Source organism: Pipistrellus kuhlii, unplaced genomic scaffold (genome assembly GCF_014108245.1).
Source record: "Pipistrellus kuhlii isolate mPipKuh1 unplaced genomic scaffold, mPipKuh1.p scaffold_m20_p_1, whole genome shotgun sequence".
Lineage (NCBI taxonomy): Eukaryota > Metazoa > Chordata > Mammalia > Chiroptera > Vespertilionidae > Pipistrellus > Pipistrellus kuhlii.
The window spans coordinates 124,674,316-124,693,535 of NW_023425404.1; the positions used below are offsets into that span (position 1 = coordinate 124,674,316).

Below are 19,220 nucleotides of genomic sequence, written 5' to 3' on the forward strand. Positions count from 1 at the left end.
TATTAAACCTTGGATACTTACTTTTTGATGAATTGCTTATTTCAGAGATCATTAAAAATAAAACACTAATAAAGGGAATTACAAACAGGAGGGTTTACTCCCAATATGTGGATTTGTGAGCCTAAAATATAAAGATAGTTTCTGACATGAGATAATACCATTTTCACATTTAAAAAAAATACAAGACTTGCTCAAAGTCACCTACCACAAACTCAGACTTTCCAGTTGTCCCACAAATTGCCTTTCATCATCAGTATGTCTTTTTAGTACCCTTTTGTGTAGGATGGTGTCCCCTCTGTTTTCATTGAGACTGAAGAAAGTAGACAGGCTGCCTCAGGATTTTCTCAAAACTTATGGCAGTGGGGTTTTCTAAAAACCTTTTGGGTGTCTGATTGCCTTTTTGAGGCATTGGTGGACGTGTTACCCAAAGGGGACTTGGCTTCAAAGACTCGGTTACCTTCATAGTTGATGCCTGCATCCCTGCTGCATCCAGATGTCTCGAAGCAGCTGGTTTGCAGGTCTCCATGGTGACAGCAATCCCACACTGTAAAGCTGTTTCCTGCCAGACCAATGCGTAGGCTGGGGTGGTAACCAGCACCTTGCGAACACTGAGTTCCTCATCAACCTGTGCTGTTCTCTTATTCATTGACAATTGTTGCCTGGAGCAATTTCTTCAGTAGCGTTAGCAAACCTTTCTAAGTAATTATTCTACATGAATTAGCTGGGCTTCTGTATAGAAGAGTGTTCCCCATCCATGGGGCTATGGGTTACCCTGGAGACAGGATTCTGAAGGGAAAGGCAGGGTGCTTGTTTCCCTTGGCTGTCTCCAATTATGAGGAGAGGCATGGCAGCAATTGCTCTTCCAGTGAAGATACGCTTTTCTTTCTAGCTTTGTTTGGTTTCTTTTTAATATTGTTATGACTCATACACACATTTATATATATATATATATATATATATATATATATATATATATATATATATCACATGGATTTTTAAATTAATTTTTTATGTTCACATGTCCCAAGTATGGCCCAAGGGAGCTCCCTCAAGGTCATCCTGTCTGACAGTTTTCAGTCTTCGGTAACTTTGTTTTCTGTCCCCGCACCCAAACCCAGGCTCCTCCTGCTCCAGGTGTGCAGGTAGTCATTTCCCAAGGAGGCCTGTGACTCATGGGGACAGACATTTATAGACTAGTGTCTGCATTGCGCTACTGTTTGAGTGGAAAATTTTTAAGGATCTTTTAGTTACTCATTCTCCAATATTTTTTTTTTAATTTTTAATTTTATTTTTTTGTTAATACTTACCCGAGGATAATTTTCCATTGATCTTTAAGAGAGAGAGAAAGACAGAGAGGAACATCAGTGTGAGAGAAACACATCGATTGGTTGCCTCCTGCATGCACCCTTTGGTCTGCAGGCCAGTGTCCTATCCATTGAGCCAAACCAGCTAGGGCTCATTCCCAAAATTGTAACCATAACCGACAACATCATATTAAAGAAGAAGATCAAATATGAATATAACCCTTTTCCTCTGTCTGAATTAATGTGTTGTTTTCAAAATGTGTAATCTGAAATTTGTAGCCTAAAATTGATCTTTGTGAAATTCTTTATCAATCTTATATAGATTATTGTGTTATTGTAGTTAACGTCACAAAGTAGTTTAACATAAAACTTAATGGGTTTTTGTATCACTTTTATACTAGATTTAAAATGAAGAGCAGTTATTGCCATTTAATTCTTCCTATACAACTTTTGTTTTGTTTGCACCACCTATTTATAAAAAGAGCAAAGGCATCTGTTTGGTGTTTATAGTTAAACTAAGTGTGAAAAAAACAAGTGTTCCTCTATAAAGTTTATTTCCACTTTAAAGCCACTTGTTATCAGTATATCTATCTATCTATCTATATATATATATGAACCTTCTGCTTCATACGAAAGACCATCTGTGTTAATTTCTAGTCTTTTAAACTAAAATAGACTAAATACATTCTCTCAAATTTTTAGGTTCTTCACTTATGGTAATTTTCCACTAGAACAGCATCTGGAACAAATTCATGAAGAGGCTCTGAGTAAATTTCAGAAAATTGAGCCATGCACCACAGTGCCGGCTCAGAAGCCTTGGGATAAGCCGGTGAGTGCCACCCAGAGGATAATCAGTGTTTTACCAGCCTGTTAGTATATGGAGTCAAAGACTCTAGTTGTGCATTGGTAATGGGATTTAAAATGTGGTGTGAGCTCATTTCAAGCCTAAAGATGGTTATAGTAAAGCCTCGTTTTAACAGGCTAATTAAGGTAAGGGGGTATCCATTAAAGTTGAAAGTCCGTTATATAAGGTACTATGTTTTCCAAATGCATTCCTTAAAAAATTGGCAAATTAATTAGTTTACCTGTTTTTACTTATGTGGACACATTTGTATAATTAAAATTCAGTATGTATGAAAAGTTTAATTGCATAGAAAAGTTTTCTCTATTTCTGTAATTTTAAATTTATACTGAATACTAGTAAATGCATTCACTTGTCATCTCAAGTAAATAGTGCACATAAGAACATCTGCCACATGAGTTAAAACTGCTGCAGATAGACCCACCACAAGCGTGAAGCAGTGTGATCACGTGCTAATCCTTTCCCGAATATTTAGAAGCAGTGGCTCTTGAATTTAAATATGTAGATTATAGTTGGAGACATATAATATTTATTTATGTCAGCGAAATATTTATTTACTACAGTGTTTTTTTTCAACATATGGCTTATTCGTTAAAATTTGTTAAAAATAATAGTGAATTAATATCAAAAAAATAACCTGTTAATTTAATTACCTATAAGCAGATCTTGCTTTAAAGCATTTTAAAATCAACTGGGTGTTGTCCAAACCTGTTTGGCTCAGTGGACAGAGCGTCGGCCTGCGGACTGAAGGGTCCCAGGTTCGATTCCGGTCAAGGGCATGTGCCTTGGTTGCAGGTACATCCCCAGTAGAGGGTGTGCAAGAGGCAGTTGATCGATGATTCTCTCTCATCGATGTTTCTAACTCTCTATCTCTCTCTCTTCCTCTCTTTAAAAAAATCAATAAAATAAAATAAAATCAACTGGGTGTTAATTTTCACATATGACATACAGACCTGTTATTCTGTGGATTAAATCTGAAGTCCATTAAGTTGAGGTCTGCAAAATTGCGTGTTTGCTATTTTTTTTTTTTTATTGTCTAAAGTTTCCCTTTTTCCCCAATTGACCCCCCCCCCCCCCAAGCCATTCCCATCTTTGAGGGCAAGCCCCTACCACCCCAGTGTCTGTGTCCATTGGTTATGCTAATATGCATGCATATAAGTTACTGTATTTGTTTTAAAGCAAAGTTAAGCTAATGAAAAGCATCTCTTGGACCATTTTATTTATCTAGGTAATCTATATTAGTTTAAACCCATTCATTCACATGCTGTGCCTACTTCATGGTTTTACAGAGAGAATTTCAGATCACCTGTGCCCCAGACTCAATGGCCGCAAATTCCTCTAAACAAACTACCGTCAGTGTCACCTTCCTCTTACCAGAGTAAGTATCCATGTGGAAGTAGGAGACTCATGTGAGCAGGGTCAGATTTAGTTCTCCAGTCAGGTATGAATGGTTGGGCAGTTGGGGTTCAGGGTTACAGCAGGTCTTGGATGCCAGTGGGGTTTTTGACAATGTCTGGCATAGTTTGAGGGGAAATCGCTGAGTAGCTATTCTGAAAGAAAGTAACTTACTTCCTTACTGCATTTTAAAGCTCAATTCTAGAGAAAAGCACAGGCTCAGAACAGAAGTCGTTACCATTGGGGTCAGAGGTGGCTGAGTCTGAGAAGAGCACTGTGAACGCTGCTGAAGTATGTGGGCAGCAAGGAACCCTGCCTCGCTCCACCCATCAGGGTTGTCTGCCCTCAGAAGCTTCAAGGCTGACAGAGTTGCCCATCTTCGCAGTGTGTCTTGTCTGCCATGCAGTGGGACAGTGCAGTTTGAATTGAAGTCGTACTATGTCAGAGTATTTGCACACAATCCTGAGGTAGCATTCAGTACGTAGCTAACTGACTGATTTTGGACTCCCAGAAAAGTCCTAGTTTGTAAGAGCTTTCCAAATCAAAAAAATAATGACTCTCTTTAGATGATATAACTATTAAAATAAAGGTTGAAATGCATAAAATTCTACTAGAACCTCAACTTCTTTGGAAAAAAAGTATTGATGTAGTACTGATTATAATGATTTTGAAAACATAAGGAACAATGGTTTTCTCTTTTTTCTTCAACACCCTCCCTCCTTCTCCTTTAAAATGAAGAATCACTGACACATTTGAAGCCTTCACATTAAATCTTCTGTCTTCACTCTTGATCGGTGGGCCCAACTCTCCCTTCTACAAAGCCTTAATTGAATCTGGACTCGGCACAGACTTTTCTCCTGATGTCGGGTAAGTTTCATCTTCAGATGAGATCAGTAGTTTGATATTGAGGGCAGTTTTGACATTTGACAATGTGACACATTTTTATTTGTTAAACTGGGGAGGGAGGGTTACTGCCATGTAGTGAGTGGGGCCAGGGAGGTAGAATGCACATCCCGCAATCACAAGATGGTCCCTCCTGCCGCAGCCCAGAACTGCACTAGAGTACGGTTCCGGTACAAGTTAACTTATGTCCCCTACAGAGGATATCTGGAAAAAGACAAGTTTTTAAAGATCTCAGAATGGCATACTGATACCTATTTTAAAAGTCAGTTTATTAAATATTGTTTGAAATCTTAAAATTTTATAAAACTGAGCAGTTCACTGTTTTTATTTTATTTTGCCATAACTCTAAAGTTTAAGTTGTGATGTTTAGAAATGTTAAGATGTGGTGTCACTGTGACCAATTATGTTTGAGAAGCAGGTATGTGAGGATACAGCTTTCATTGCTTTGTCCTGGAGGACTTGGGAGTTGAATGTTCTTAGCTCTGTTCTGCAGTGTATTTGATCTTGAAATGAAGAAGCACATAGTAAGTGAGTGATGGAAGCCATAAGGACTGTAATATATGATAACATTTCCATTCTAGATACAATGGCTACACACGGGAGGCATACTTCAGTGTGGGCCTGCAGGGGATTGCCGAGAAAGACATTCAGATGGTCCGAGACATTATCGACAGGACCATCGATGATGTCATCATGTATGTATGACATGTACCAATTCACTACCCTTCTCAGTTCCTAAATACTTTATGGGAAGGGCCAGCCTTCTTTATTGGGCCATTTCTACAAAACGTCACATTTAGTTGCTTAAATAGTATCTCTGCACTCTTGTTGCAAAAACATTTGCTTTAGTATTTTAGTCATTTTTATTACTAAACTAGAGGCCTGGTACATGAAATTTGTGCATGGGGGCATGGTTGTGTGTCCCTCAGCCCAGCCTGCACCCTCTCCAATCTGGGACCCCTCGAGGGATGTCTGACTGCCCATTTATGCTCAGTCCCACAATCCAGGACTGCTGGCTCCCAACCACTCACCTGCCTTCCTGCCTACCTACCTGATTGCCCCTGATTGCTTTTGTCTGCCAGCCTGATCACCCCCTAACCACTCCCCTGACAGCCTGATTGATGCTTAATTGCTCCTCTGCTGACCTGATTGCCCCTAACTGCCCTCCCCTGCAGGCCTGGTCTCTCCCAACTGCCCTCCCTTTCAGGCCTGGTCCCTCCCATCTTCCCTCCCTTGCTGGCCATCTTGTGACCACATGGAGGCATCCATCTTTGACCACATGGGGGCAGCTATCTTGTGTGTTGGAGTGATGGTCTATTTGCATATTACCTTTTAATAGGCTTGTTATATAGGATAATATTCCATGTATAATATACCACATTGTGTATCCATTCATCACTTCATAGACATTTGGGTTGTTTCCATTATTTTGGGGGGCTTGGATGAATAATGCTGCCATGAACATTTATGTATAAGATGTTGTGTGGAGACATGTTCTCTTTTCTCTTGATTGGTAACTCAGAGTGGAATTTCTGGGTTAAGTGGTACCTCTATATTTAATTTTTCGGAGAATTTTTAAAACAAATTATTTTGCAAAGTTATTGCACCAAGTTAGACCGTACCCAAAATTTATGAGAGCTCCAAATTGTCTAATGTTTAGGACAAATTCTCACAGACCTACTAATTTTCTGGTTTCTGATTATTATCGGGTCTAGTAATAATTAATGTCGTTTTAAAACATTCGTTTAAAATCTTGCTTGGCGTTGACTTGTATTGACATAACCTTCAAACACGTGGTATCTACAGAACGTGTGAAGTGCAATTAACAAGTTTTGCTTGAAAAAGTTTGTGTTTGGTTTGGTTTTTGTTGCAAAACTAGGGCTAAGAAGATGGCAGATGAAGAGCATATTCGGCACTGCATGCTTTACAAGTTCCAATTAGGAAGAAAAGCAAGTGAGGCTGCAAGAAACATCTGTAGTGCTCTTGGTCAAGATGCAGTTAGCGCCAGAAAATGCCAGCATTGGTTTGAGAAATTTCGCGAGGGAAATTTTTCGTTAGATGACAAGAGTGGTCGAGGCCGTGTGTTCAATTTTGATCAAGCTCTTTTGGTGCAAAATCCTCAAATTACCCAACAAGAGCTTGCGACAACTTTAAATTGTTCACAAAAAACAATTTCCAATCAATTGCGTGCACTTGGCAAAGTCCAAAAGTTTGGAAAATGGGTTCCTCATGAGTTGACCAACAACAACCGTAATCAAAGAGTCACAATTTGCAGTTCGCTCCTCTCTCGTCAAAACCGTTTGCCGTTTTTAGAGCAAATTGTTACCGGAGATGAACAATGGGTGCTGTATGTTAATTTGAAAAGGCGGCCTCAATGGTTGGACAAAAATGAGGCTCCGCAGCCCACGCCAAAACCTGACTTGCATGCAAAAAAAGTGATGTGTGTTTGGTGGAATTTTAAAGGAATTCTTCATTATGAACTTTTACCATCTAACCAAACCATTACAAGTGCAGTGTATAGTGCCCAATTGGAAAGGTTAGCCCAAGCTTTAAGAGAAAAAGAACCCGCGCTGATTAATCGGAAGGGCGTAATTCTTCACCACGATAACGCACGACCGCATACTGCAAGAATCACTGCTGAAAAACTGCGCCAGTTGGAATGGGAAGTTCTCCCTCAACCTGCATATTCTCCTGATATTGCCCCTTCTGATTACCATTTGTTTCGTTCTTTGCAAAACTTTCTTCTTGGAAAAAAATTTAATAATGAAGAATGCCTCAAAAATGCATTGACCGAATTTTTTGCATCAAAATCACAAGAATTTTACAACAGAGGGATTCAAATGCTTCCTGAGCGTTGGGCACAAGTAGTAGAAAACAACAGCAACTATATTGTTGATTAAATTTTGTTGTATTGTTTAAATAAATTCGATTTTAAAAAGTATTAGAAAACGACATTAATTATTACTAGACCTAATACATCCATCCCGGTGAATTTGAAATAGTCTCTTTTTGTTTGTCATTCCTCCTCAACTGAGGTTATTTTTTCCCATTGATTTTTAGAGAGAGTGGAATGGAGGGGGAGAGACAGAGAAAAACATTGATGTGAGAGAGACATTAATTGGTTACCTCTCACATGGGCCTGGACCAGGGCCAGTGATCAAGCCTCCAATCGAGGTACGTGCCCTTGGCCAGAATCAAACCCATGACCCTTCAGTCCATGGACCAATGCTCTAACCGCTGAGTAAACTGGCAAGGGCTGATTTGCATTTCCCTAATTATTAGTGATGTTGAGCATCTTTTCATTTGCTTACTGGCCACTCTGTCTTCTTAGGAATAATGTGTATTTAAATTCTTGATCCAGTTTTTAATTTGGTTATGTGTTTTTTAATTCTATGATTGTGAAAGTTACTTAAATATTCTGTATTCAAGGCCATTATCAGATAGTTTGCAAATATTTCTTCCCATTATATGGCTTGTCTTTTTGCTTTCTTGGTGGTGTCCTCCCGTCACCATGTATTTGTCCCCCTTTATCCTTTTCATCCTCCCCCGCCCACCTTCCCCTCTGGTAATCACAATACTGCTTTCTGTATCTATAAATTTATTTGTTCCTTTGTTGCTTTTTATTTTATGTCCCACATTTAAGTGAACTCATATGGTTCTCCTTTTCCTTCTGACTTAATATTATTTTTTTTAATATTTTTATTTCAGAGAAGAAGGGAGAGGGAGAAAGAAATAGAAACATCAGTGATGAGAGAGAATCATTGATCAGTTATCTCCTGCATGCCCCCTCTGGAGGATTGAGCCCATAATCTGGGCATGTGCCCTGGACTAGGAATTGAACCATGACCTCCTGGTTCATAGGTTAGTGCTCAACCACTGAGCCACACTGGCAAATCTGTATGTCTTCTAGGGAAAGTTAAATATTTGACCCTTTGATCAGGACCCCTGCCCATTTTAATTGGATTGACTTTTGAACTGTTAATGGTTTCTTACTTTACAGAAGCTTTTTAGTTTGATACAACCCATTCATTTATTTTTATTTTTACTTACCTTGCCTTGGGGTCAAGTTCATAAAGTCCTGTCTGAGACCAGGGTCTATATGCTTAGTACCTATGTTTTCTGCTATGTGATTTATTTATTTGTTTGTTTGTTTGTTTATTTACTAGAGGCCGGTGCACGAAATCCGTGCATGGGACGGGGGGTGTCCCTCAGTCCAACCTGCACCCTCTCCAATTTGGAGCTTCTTGATGTCCAACTGGCAGTTGGACATTTCTTTCACAATCTAGGACTATTGGCTCCCAACTACTCGCCTGCCTACCTTCCTGATTGTCCCTAACCACTCCCTTGCCAGCCTGATCGGCACCTAACTATTACCCTGCCAGCCCAATTGTCCCCAACTGCCTTACCCTGAATCCCGGTCACCCCCAAATGCCCTCCTTTGCATATTCCCTCTTTATTAGATAGAGTTTTTTTCTTTAGCATATTAGACAGTCTTAAATGGTTTGGCTCAGTGGATGGAGCATTGGCTTGCAGACTCAAAGGTCCCAGGTTCCATTCCCGTCAAGGGCATGTACCTTGGTTGGGGGCACATACCCAGTGTCGAGTGTGCAAGAGGCAGCTGATCAATGTTTCTCTCTCATAGATGTTTCTAGCTCTCTATCCCTTTCCCTTCCTCTCTGTAAAAAATCAATAAAATATATATTTTAAAAAAGAAACATTTAAAATTCCTCCATATCTGCCTGGCTAGTGTGTCTCAATGGTTGAATCCCCAGGCTGCCACCACTAGAAGTGGATCACTCCCTGGCCAGCCTGAGAGCCCAGCCCTGGCTGCTGCCACTGACCCAAAGATCACTTGGTGGAGGTGCGCAGCCCTGCCAGCCTGAGACCCCAGCCCAAGCTGCAGCCACTGACCAGGATCACACTGGGTACTGGCACCTCCCAGCTGGACACCCCAGGCTGCCGCCACTAGGCAGGGGTCATTGGGGGGGGGGGCAGGTGCCTCCCAGCTAGACACCCTAACTGTCGCTGCTGGGCGGACTTGGGGACTTCGGCAGGGCAAAGAGGACCGGACACCGCCATCTTGCAGTTATGGGCGATACCATTTTTGTTGCGGTGTGATGGTTAATTTGCATATTACTCTTTTATTAGATAGGATTGTTATTCTCACCTGATGATATTTTTTCTATTGATTATTAGAGAGAGAGAGGGAGGGAGAGGCAGAGACAAAGAGAAACACCAATATGAGTGAAAGACATCGATTGGTTGCCTCCTGCATACTCTGACCAGGGCTGGGAGCCTGCAACCGAGGTACATGCCCTTAACTGGAATTTAACCTGGTACTCTTCGGTCAGCTCTATCCACTGAGCCAAACTAGCTAGAGCTCTGCTATGTATTTTATTGTTTAATGTCTTGTATTTAGGTCTTTAATCCATTTTGAGTTCATTTTTGTATATGGTGTCAGATAGCAGTCTAGATTTTATTTTTTTGCATGTGGCTTTCTGAACACAGTTTATCGAAGAGGCTTTTCTTTCTCTTGTGTGTTTTTGGCTCCTTTGTCAAAAATTAGTTGCCTTGTATGTGGGTCTGTTTCTGGACTCTCAATTCTATTCCATTGGGCTGTATGTCTCTTTTTCTGTCAATACCATTCTGTTTTGATTATTGCAGCTTTGTATTAAGAAACATTTCTTTTTTTAACATCTCCGTTTTCAATATTTCTTTAGGAAAGGATTTGAAGATGATCGAATTGAAGCTTTACTTCATAAAATTGAAATACAAATGAAGCATCAGTCTGTCAGCTTTGGACTCGCCCTGACCTCTGTGTGTAATTTCTCAGCTTTTCCTGTTTTTTCTTTTCTGATACTTTTGGAATTAGTGGTTCTTAAAAATACTGTATAATTGCATTTCATAGCAACTTTCCCATGAACCTTGAAAGTTATGCTATTTTACATCTGATAATAACTTTACTTTTAATTTAGTTTGTCTTTTTACTATGTTCCTCAATTGGCGCTTTTTTTTTTTGTATTTTATATTTATATGTAAAATAGATTTACACAGACCACTTTAAAGGAATTTATCTGTATAAAAGGCTAATATGCTAAGTGTCCCTCCTTCCATCTGGATAATGACATTAAGTAGCAATACCTGACTTCTCTCCCTAGCAACAACTAGCCTCCTTGCAGTTTCTTAAGCCCAAGAACATGGCTTGCTTTATAGCCAGGTGGAAACACCTTACACTGTAACCAAATGTCTGTGAAGCATTTTCCCGTGCCTCATCTCATTTGATCCTCACAGAAGTCCAGGAGTGTGTAGATGGGAGACTCTATGGAATCCTGTTTTCTTTTCATTAGCCGGGTAATGGAGATTTAGAAAGCTTAGAAACTTGACCTGACTGAAAAGAAGTAAAAAATGGTGGACCTTGAAAATGACTTCAGGTTTTTTCACTGCACAGAATATAGTCAAACTCTGCTGCAGTTAAATATTTTACCCTTTGTTCTCCCTGTGTGATCTTGCTTTGTGTTGATATTTACTGCTGTGTTGCTGACCATTACCTGAAAGAGAAGCTTCACTGGGCTGGAAAAAGTTTAGCTATATCAGAAAGCAGGTCTAATTAAGAAAGTTTATTCTATATCTAAGGCTAAGTTGACTCATGCATGCGTGATACATATAAAACTCTCCCTGGCACTGAAGCCAATCGCATGTGTGTGCTTCCATTTGTCATTATCAATCATGAATTTGGTTGACACTTTCTATTATAGAGAAAGGGCAAATAGCAATATTAAAATATTTATTCTAATTAATTTTCTTTCAACATGCATGAATTCATGCACCAGGCCACTAGTTGATAATAATTGTTGGTATTTATATTTTCTAAAAGTAATTTTAAACTTGTGCTTTTTTTTTTTTATTTTATTAGGGAACAAAAATGTTTAAAATTAATTTTTTTCTCATTTTAAAGAATGGCTTAATTTTCATTATAATTAGTCATCTGTGGTATTTCTTAAATATAGAAACAGATTATAATAAAATGGCCTGCCTTTGATGTTTGCTGAGCTGATGTGGAGGTCACTGTGTAATGTGCTTTGTGCATTTAAACCTCTGCTCCAGTACATAGCTTCCTGCTGGAACCACGATGGGGACCCTGTGGAACTCCTGAAGCTGGGGAGTCAGGTGGCTCAGTTCAGGCAGTGCCTAAAGGACAATCCAAAGTTTCTGCAAGAAAAAGTGAGACAATATTTTAAGGTAAGAAAATTAGAGAATTTAAGTCATAATTTTAAAGTTGAATTTTATAATGAAAGGAACATTGAGGACATAATCTATATTATATAAATCAACTTCTGTTAATAAGTAAGTGACATGATTTTCTTAATTATTAATTAAAAATTTATGAAAGGTCCTGGGTTCGATTCCAGTCAAGGGCATGTACCTTGGTTGCGGGCACATCCCCAGTAGGGGGTGTGCAGGAGGCAGCTGATCAATGTTTCCCTCTCATCAATGTTTCTAGCTCTCTAACCCTCTCCCTTCCTCTCTGTAGAAAAAATTTAAATGCTCATATTAACTTAAAAACTCAGTTTTCCAGAGTCAGATATGATTTGACTATGTGCTAATTTTTTATTTATGAGTATTTGTATGTGTATGTATTAACAAAACCTCTGCACATATTTTTGTTCTGTTTTGTTAATAGAACATACAGAATATGAGAACAAGTCACCTACATGCGTGAATATTCTGGTTATTTTTTAAAGGATTATTTTGATGCTTGCTCCTTGTTTTTGTAGATTTCTGGGCATTTCTACTTGTAGTAAACTCCCTGGTAGATAGTTGTCAATATGGTAGAACTACTAACAAGAACCTGACTGTGGTGGGGTCTGTTGTGAAGGCTGACAGCTGTACTCGGTACCGTTGTTTTGGTCATGGGGCATGATTTGGTCATTTGACCTTAGATCTCTCTAACTTATTAAAATTTATTTTGCATAAAGTTTTTGTTAATTCTTCCACCTCTGTAGTATTACATACACATGAGCATTTTGTATGCTACTGTTTTCAGTTGTTGAAATAAATAAGGAAAGCACATTGTCATCTAACATTTTTACATTAAATTGACATCTATTTTGTCTTCATAATCCTATCTAATAAAGAGGGAATATGCTAATTGACTCTTGTGCCATTGCAAAGAGGGCAGCGCCTAGGGCTGGCCCGAGCTATAGGCAAGCCTTGGATGGCGGCTGCCCAGGGCCGACCGAGGCTCAGGTAACCAGAGCTGGCTGAGGCTTGTGCTGCTGGCAGTGGCAGTAGCAGAGGTGTGATGGGGCATCGCCTTCCCCTGACCACCAGGTCACCTCCCACACCTGAGGGCTCCCAGACTGTGAGAGGGGGCTGGTCGGGCTGAGGGACACCCCCCTAGTTTATAATATATTGAATGAAGACTCAGCCTTTGAGATTGATAGTATAATGAGGACTAGATAAAAATTGTTTTCTATATTGTATTCAATGTAGACTAAAGTCAAAAATTTATATTAGAAAGTGTAAACAGTTTCCTTGTATAACCAAGATGTAAAGAAAATGTTGAGTACTGATACATTTATGGTTGCAACATCATAATAATCATACTAATAATAGTAGCACAGCATATATGAATTATGTAGTTTCTACAAAACAGGTATGATTGCAAGAATTTTATCTGGCTCACTCACTTTCTCCAAGACAGCCTTTGGGTGGTGCTGTCCTCACTATTTGAAATGGGAGGTGGCACACAGGCAGAGAGGCTGGTTCAGCATGTCCGGCTTTAGTAACATCTTGTTTTCATTTGGCTCTTTTGTTGCTGTGGATGTTGTTGCAGAATAATCAGCATAAATTGACGTTATCAATGAAGCCAGATGACAAGTATTCCGAGAAACAAGCACAAATGGAAACAGAAAAACTGCAGCAAAAGGTCAGCGCTCTTTCCCTGGAGGACAAGCAGCAGATCTATGACAAAGGTCAGACTCTCAATTTTGTTCCTGGTCGTTCCTTAGCCTTTGCCCAACCCTGGTGAACTTCTTACTGAGGATATAGTTGCAAGCAAGTCTTACTTTGACCAACAGGTATTTGTTGGGGACCTGTGAAGTTCTGTATTGCGTGTTAAGGGTTCAGGCCTGATAGGATGGATGCTGTTCTCAGCAAATCAGCCCCCTGTCATTGGGCAGGAAAGGCAGGAGTGGTGGAAATGAGGCAGCTTTGGAAGGTGTATCACTTCACATATTTTATAAGGACTTCTGTTTATCAGGTGCTGTAGCATGCCCCGTCCTGTGTGTTGTGTTGCAGTGTGTAGTGAACTGCCATCCAGTACTGTGGACAGTGTGAGCTGTGCGATCAGAAGAGGCGGGTCTCGTCTCAGTGATGGGGAAGGCGTGAGCTGTGGTGAAGTCACACTCTGGTCTGTGTGGTGCAGGTGCAGTGAAGACAAGTTGTAGAATTTTGTATAACACCCAACATAATTACTGGGAATCCCAGTGTTCCTACTCTTGTTTATTTAGAAGATATGAAGTGTCTGTCCACACAAAACTAGAAATAACTCATATCTCCACCAACATGCTTTGTCCATAAAATGCAGTGCTCCAGAGGAACACACTCATTATTGATGGATCTCAAAAGCCTTTGTTAAGGGAAATTAATTATCCAGGCACAAAGAATACCTATTGGTCAAGTACATTTACATGAAACTATTATAGAAATGGCAGAAGGACAGTGACAGAAGGCAAGTGAGACCTGAGTGGGGGCAGGAAATAGCCTGCAGTGAGACAAGAGGGCACTTTCTGGGTGCTGGAAATGTTCCGTATCATGATGTGGTGGTTCATTTGTCAAAACTTACTGAATTGTATCTTTTAAATTGTGAATTTCAACATGTGTAAATTATGTATTGATAAAGTCTTATTAAAGTATACATGTAGTACTCACAGAAATACAACCCCCATCTAGTAAAGGTAAAATTAGTGTCAACATGCAACCTATTATTCTTTATCTCTGAATTCTTTACACATACAGCTATTTTAGACCTTTCCATAAATTTATCATACTAATTGAATAATAAACACAAACTTTTGTGAGTGCCAGTTGACAAGTTCCATCTTTCCTGTTTTTGTTTTAATTGAGGTCTATTTGACATACTAATCTTGGGTGTACAACAAAATTATTTGCTATATGTATGTATTATGATGGTCACAGTAAATCTAGTTAACATTTGCCACCATACATAAAGGTTTTTTTCTTGTGATGAGAACTTTTAAGATTTAATCAGTAACTTTCAAATATGCAATACAGTGTTACTAACTTTAGTCACCATGTTATACATTACATTTCCTGACTTATTTTATAACCAGAAGTTTGTATCTTTGACCCCTTTCACTTATTTTCCACCTCCCACCCTTATCTTTGGCAACCACCAATTTGTTTTCTGTATCTATGAGCTTGGTTTTCTTCGTTTCTGTATTTTTTATTCCACATATAACTGTGATCATATGGTATTTGTTTTTCTCTAACTCATTCATTTAGAATAATGGCCTCATTTCATTTGTTTTGTTACAAGTGAAAAGATTTCTTTTTTCCTTGTTTATGGGTGAATAATATCCAATTATGTATATGTACCAAATTTTTAAAATTGTTTTTTAAATTTATTTTTCAATTACAGTTAAATCTATTAGTTTCAGGAGTCTAACAGAGTAGTTAGACATTTACATACCTTTCAAAGTGATATATCTAGTATACACCAGTTATGACAGTATTATTGACTATATTTCTCACATATTTATCCATTTGTCCATGGATGGACACATAGAATGCTGCAATGAACATAGGAGTGTATATCTCTTTTAGAATTAGTGTTTTTATTTTCTTCAAATGAATACCCAGAAGGGAATTGCTGGCTCATATGATAGTTCTGTTTTTAATTTTTGAGGAACCTCTATCCTATTTTCCATAGCAGCTCTACTAATTTACAATCCCACCAACGAATGGGGCACGAGATATCCTCATCAGCACTGATTATTTTCTAGGTTGTGTGTTTTTTTAATTAGTAGTCATCCTAATGGATATAATATGGCATCTCACTGTGGTTTTGATTTGTAATTCCCTAATGATTAGTGATGTTGAGCATCTTTTCATTTCTCTATTAGCCATCTCATCTGTTCATACTCTTTTGAAAAATGTCTATTCAAGTTCTTCGCCCATTTTTTGCTATTGAATTTTATGAATTCTTTATATTTTAGATGTAAAACTTAACAGATACATGATTTACAAATATTTTCTCCCATTCCATAGGTTGCTTTTTTATTTAGTTAATGGTTTTTTTTGCTGCACAGAAGGCTTTCAGTTTAATTCCCACCCATTTTTCATTGGACTTTTTGTTTTTTTGGTTTTTGTTTTTGCTATAAATAAGATTACATTAATTTCAGATATGCTCTATTATAATTTGACATCTTTATACTCTATGTATTTGTGCTCACCAACAAATGTCTAGTTTCCATTCATTACAATGTATTTAACCCCTTACCCACTTCATCTTCTTCTCACACTCCTTTCCCTGGTAACCACTATTCTGTTGTCTGTGTCTATGAGTGTTTTTTTGTGGGATTTTTTTTTTGTGTGTGTGTGTGTGTGTGTGTGTGTGTGTGTGAGAGAGAGAGAGAGAGAGAGAGAGAGAGAGAGAGTTTGTTGCTTTGTTTTATATTCCACATATGAGTAAAATCATATGGTTTTTGTTTTTCTCTGACTTATTTCGTTTAGCAAAATGCTCTTCAATACGTCCATGCTGTCGTAAATGGCAATTAAATCAGTGAAGCCACAATGGAAAATAGTATGGAGGTTCCTTAAAAGATTAAGAATAAATCAGTCATGTGATGCAGCAGTCGTTTTCTGGGTATTTATCCAAAGAAAATGAAAGCACTAATTTGTAAAGACATATGCACCCTTATATTGAAAGCATCTACACTAATAAAAGAGAAACATACAAATTAATCATCACTCTACTACACCCATAGCCAGTCAGGAGCAAGTATGCAAATTAGCCCAACCAAGATTGCAGCAGCCACAGAGCTGAAGCAAGCAAGAGACTTGGGTTGCCCTAGCAATGAAGCCAAGCTTCCCGCCTGCCCTGGCCTCTGCTCAAGGCTACAAAGTTTCAATTATAGAAGATAAATAAATCCCAGCCAATGCTGGTCTCTGCTCAAGGAGGCACTGGGAGAAAAGAAAGAAAAGAAAAAAAGGAAGGACTGGGAGCCTGGATCACTAGGGGACATGGCCAGCCTGAAAACAGCCCTCACCCCTTCACCCAGGCTGGCCCACCCCCATGGAGTTGAGGGTCCCTGCTGGGAGGCTTGGCCAGCCTGCAAATAGCCATCAGCCCCCTCACCCAGGCTGGCCAGGCACCCAATTCGGGACTCCCGCCCTGAAGGGGATGTGGCCAGCCTGAAAATAGCCCTTAGTCCCTCACCCCATCAGTGGGTGTCAGTGATCATAACAGTGGGGTGGGGAGGGGCAGTTTGAAATGAGCAGGCCATCAGAGGGGCAGTTGGGAGCTAGCACACTGGCATGAGGAATAGTTCGGGTGATCAGGCTGGCAGGGGTGGGCAGCTGGAGGTGAGCAGGCCGGCAGGCAGAGTGGTTAGGGGCGATCAGGCAAGCAGGCAGGCAGGTGAGCAGTTAGGAGCCAGCAGTCCTGGATTGCAAGAGGGATGTCCGACTGCAGGTTTAGGCTCAATCCCTGTAAACCAGCAGTAGGACATTCTTCGAGGGGTCCCAGATTGGAGAGGGTGCAGGCCGGGCTGAGGGACACCACCACCACCACCACCTCCCTGGAGTGCACGAATTTCATGCACTGGGCCTCTAGTTATTTATAATAGCCAAGATATGAAAACAGACATCTTCCATTTTTACTTAAGGCCATTTGTGCACGAGGTAATACATGCCTAAGCAACAGGACATATGCTTCCTGAGTGATCAGATTCCTGTCCTGGCCATGGAGGTGTATGCTGTTTTAAGGAAATAGTTATCCAGTCCACACCTGTCTGTGAGTGAATGGGTGCCTGTATTACAAAAGTGTGCTTTTATTTTACAGTTCACTGCAGAGTTCATTAAGTAAGATAGTGCTAGTGCATTTAATGGTTATTTCATCTCAGTAAGTCTTACATATGAACTTTCAGGATGAGGAACAAAGTCCAGTCTAAAAATAAGCACCAAGGGAAAATGGGAATAGGAAATTATCTGACTTAAAACTCTAAATAACCTTCCAGTTTGAGGTGTCTATAATGTAACATATTAAATACTGTGAAGGGCTGTAGCCCCTGCCATTGGGAGGGAGTTCACCTGGGAGCATACGAGACAATGCCAACAGTTTCTGTGCATTTAGAAAGGAGGAGCGGATATTTCCAAGGACAAGGGAGGTGGGCCTTTGAACTGTTACCAAGCCTGCCAGGCAAAGAGGCAAAAGACTTCCAGACCAAATGCACAGAAATAGAGAATGTCCGAGGGTCAGGGGGTTGGGTCACTTGATTGATTGGGGTGGGGTGACAAACTAAGTGAGGAAGGCCTTGGATATCCAAGAGGTTTGAATGTAAGGTACATGGAGCCACATCCCCGTGGTGCTGTGGGAAGAGCTGGGGACGGGCCTGCGAGGGGAGGTGGGTCAGCCTGTGCTTAGACCTGGGACCCAACCCCAGCAGAGCCTGTAACAAGCTGTCCAGAAACCCTCCTCGGTCTCAGGAGCTAGTTTTGTGGTCACTGGCTCTCTGGGACCTTCAGGGAGGTGGACCTGGAGATCAGGGCAGCTCAGCGACAACAGGGGATCAGTTATCTTGTGACATGATGCAGTATGTGTTTGACAGATTGTGCAGGCTGTTCCCACGTGCACTATTCTGCTCTGTCCTTGGTTATCACAGAGCCCTTTGGTTCCCTCTCCTGACAGACAGTGGTCTGTGCAGACTCTAGGAAAGTCTCCCCTCCAATCAGACCAGTGGTAGGCAGGCCTAGAGCATGTGCTTTAAGCATCTTTATAGTTGGGACAGTGAATTTGATGGGACAGTAGTTATAAAGCCCTAAAAATGAGTTCAGTCTGTCGATCTAGCATAAAACCTGGGAGACAGGATCTGTCTGAGCAAAGTCCCATCCCCCACCAGCACAATTGTTGCTTTAGAGCAGCTGTTTTCCACCCGTATGCCCACAAGAATTTTTAACACCCACATGCAGTACCTGTCTGTTTAGTCAGGGACACTGACCTTTTTTCCCTGAGGTTGTCAAATAAAGTGTGAATGAATTGAAATTATACCTATTTTTTAATCAGATGAGCAAACAATATAGTTTTTTGCATGCTGCACAATTTTAGTAACTAGTTTATGTGCACCGTGAGATGAAAAAGGTTGCAAATCGCTGCTTATGCTTCTGTGTCTGGTTCGCTTGGGACTGGCAGTGCTCATACCCCAGCACTCAGCATGGGTGGGTGTGAGTTAGTGACAGAGGAGATGAATTACAAAAGATCTTTCAGTTATTATTCTTCTAAATGTTCATACATTTTCTCCCCTTTTTCTCCCTAGGCTTAGAATTACAGACTCAGCAAAGCAAGGCTCAGGATGCCTCGTGTCTGCCGGCGCTGAAAGTGTCAGACATTGAGCCCAGAATTCCGTTCACTGAGCTGTCGGTGGCCCTGGCAGGTCAGTGAGCTGTGGCCGGCATGGTGCCCGGGCCATGTGAACCATGGGAGCACCCCTATGACTTTGTGGTCCTGCTCTCGA

The 19,220-nt window shown here is 40.2% G+C and overlaps 1 protein-coding gene across 2 annotated transcripts in view; it reads left to right on the forward strand.

Annotated features, from left to right (window-relative positions):
- Positions 1 to 19,220, forward strand: part of PITRM1 (pitrilysin metallopeptidase 1) — a 38,210-nt gene that overhangs the window by 9,037 nt on the left and 9,953 nt on the right. For both annotated transcript variants that reach the window (XM_036408247.2, XM_036408256.2), the window contains exons 7-14: positions 2,007 to 2,133; positions 3,456 to 3,544; positions 4,300 to 4,428; positions 5,046 to 5,159; positions 10,185 to 10,281; positions 11,569 to 11,703; positions 13,301 to 13,439; positions 19,023 to 19,139. In XM_036408247.2, coding sequence (XP_036264140.1) covers positions 2,007 to 2,133; positions 3,456 to 3,544; positions 4,300 to 4,428; positions 5,046 to 5,159; positions 10,185 to 10,281; positions 11,569 to 11,703; positions 13,301 to 13,439; positions 19,023 to 19,139 — 947 coding nt within the window. The remainder of the gene's footprint in view (positions 1 to 2,006; positions 2,134 to 3,455; positions 3,545 to 4,299; positions 4,429 to 5,045; positions 5,160 to 10,184; positions 10,282 to 11,568; positions 11,704 to 13,300; positions 13,440 to 19,022; positions 19,140 to 19,220) is intronic.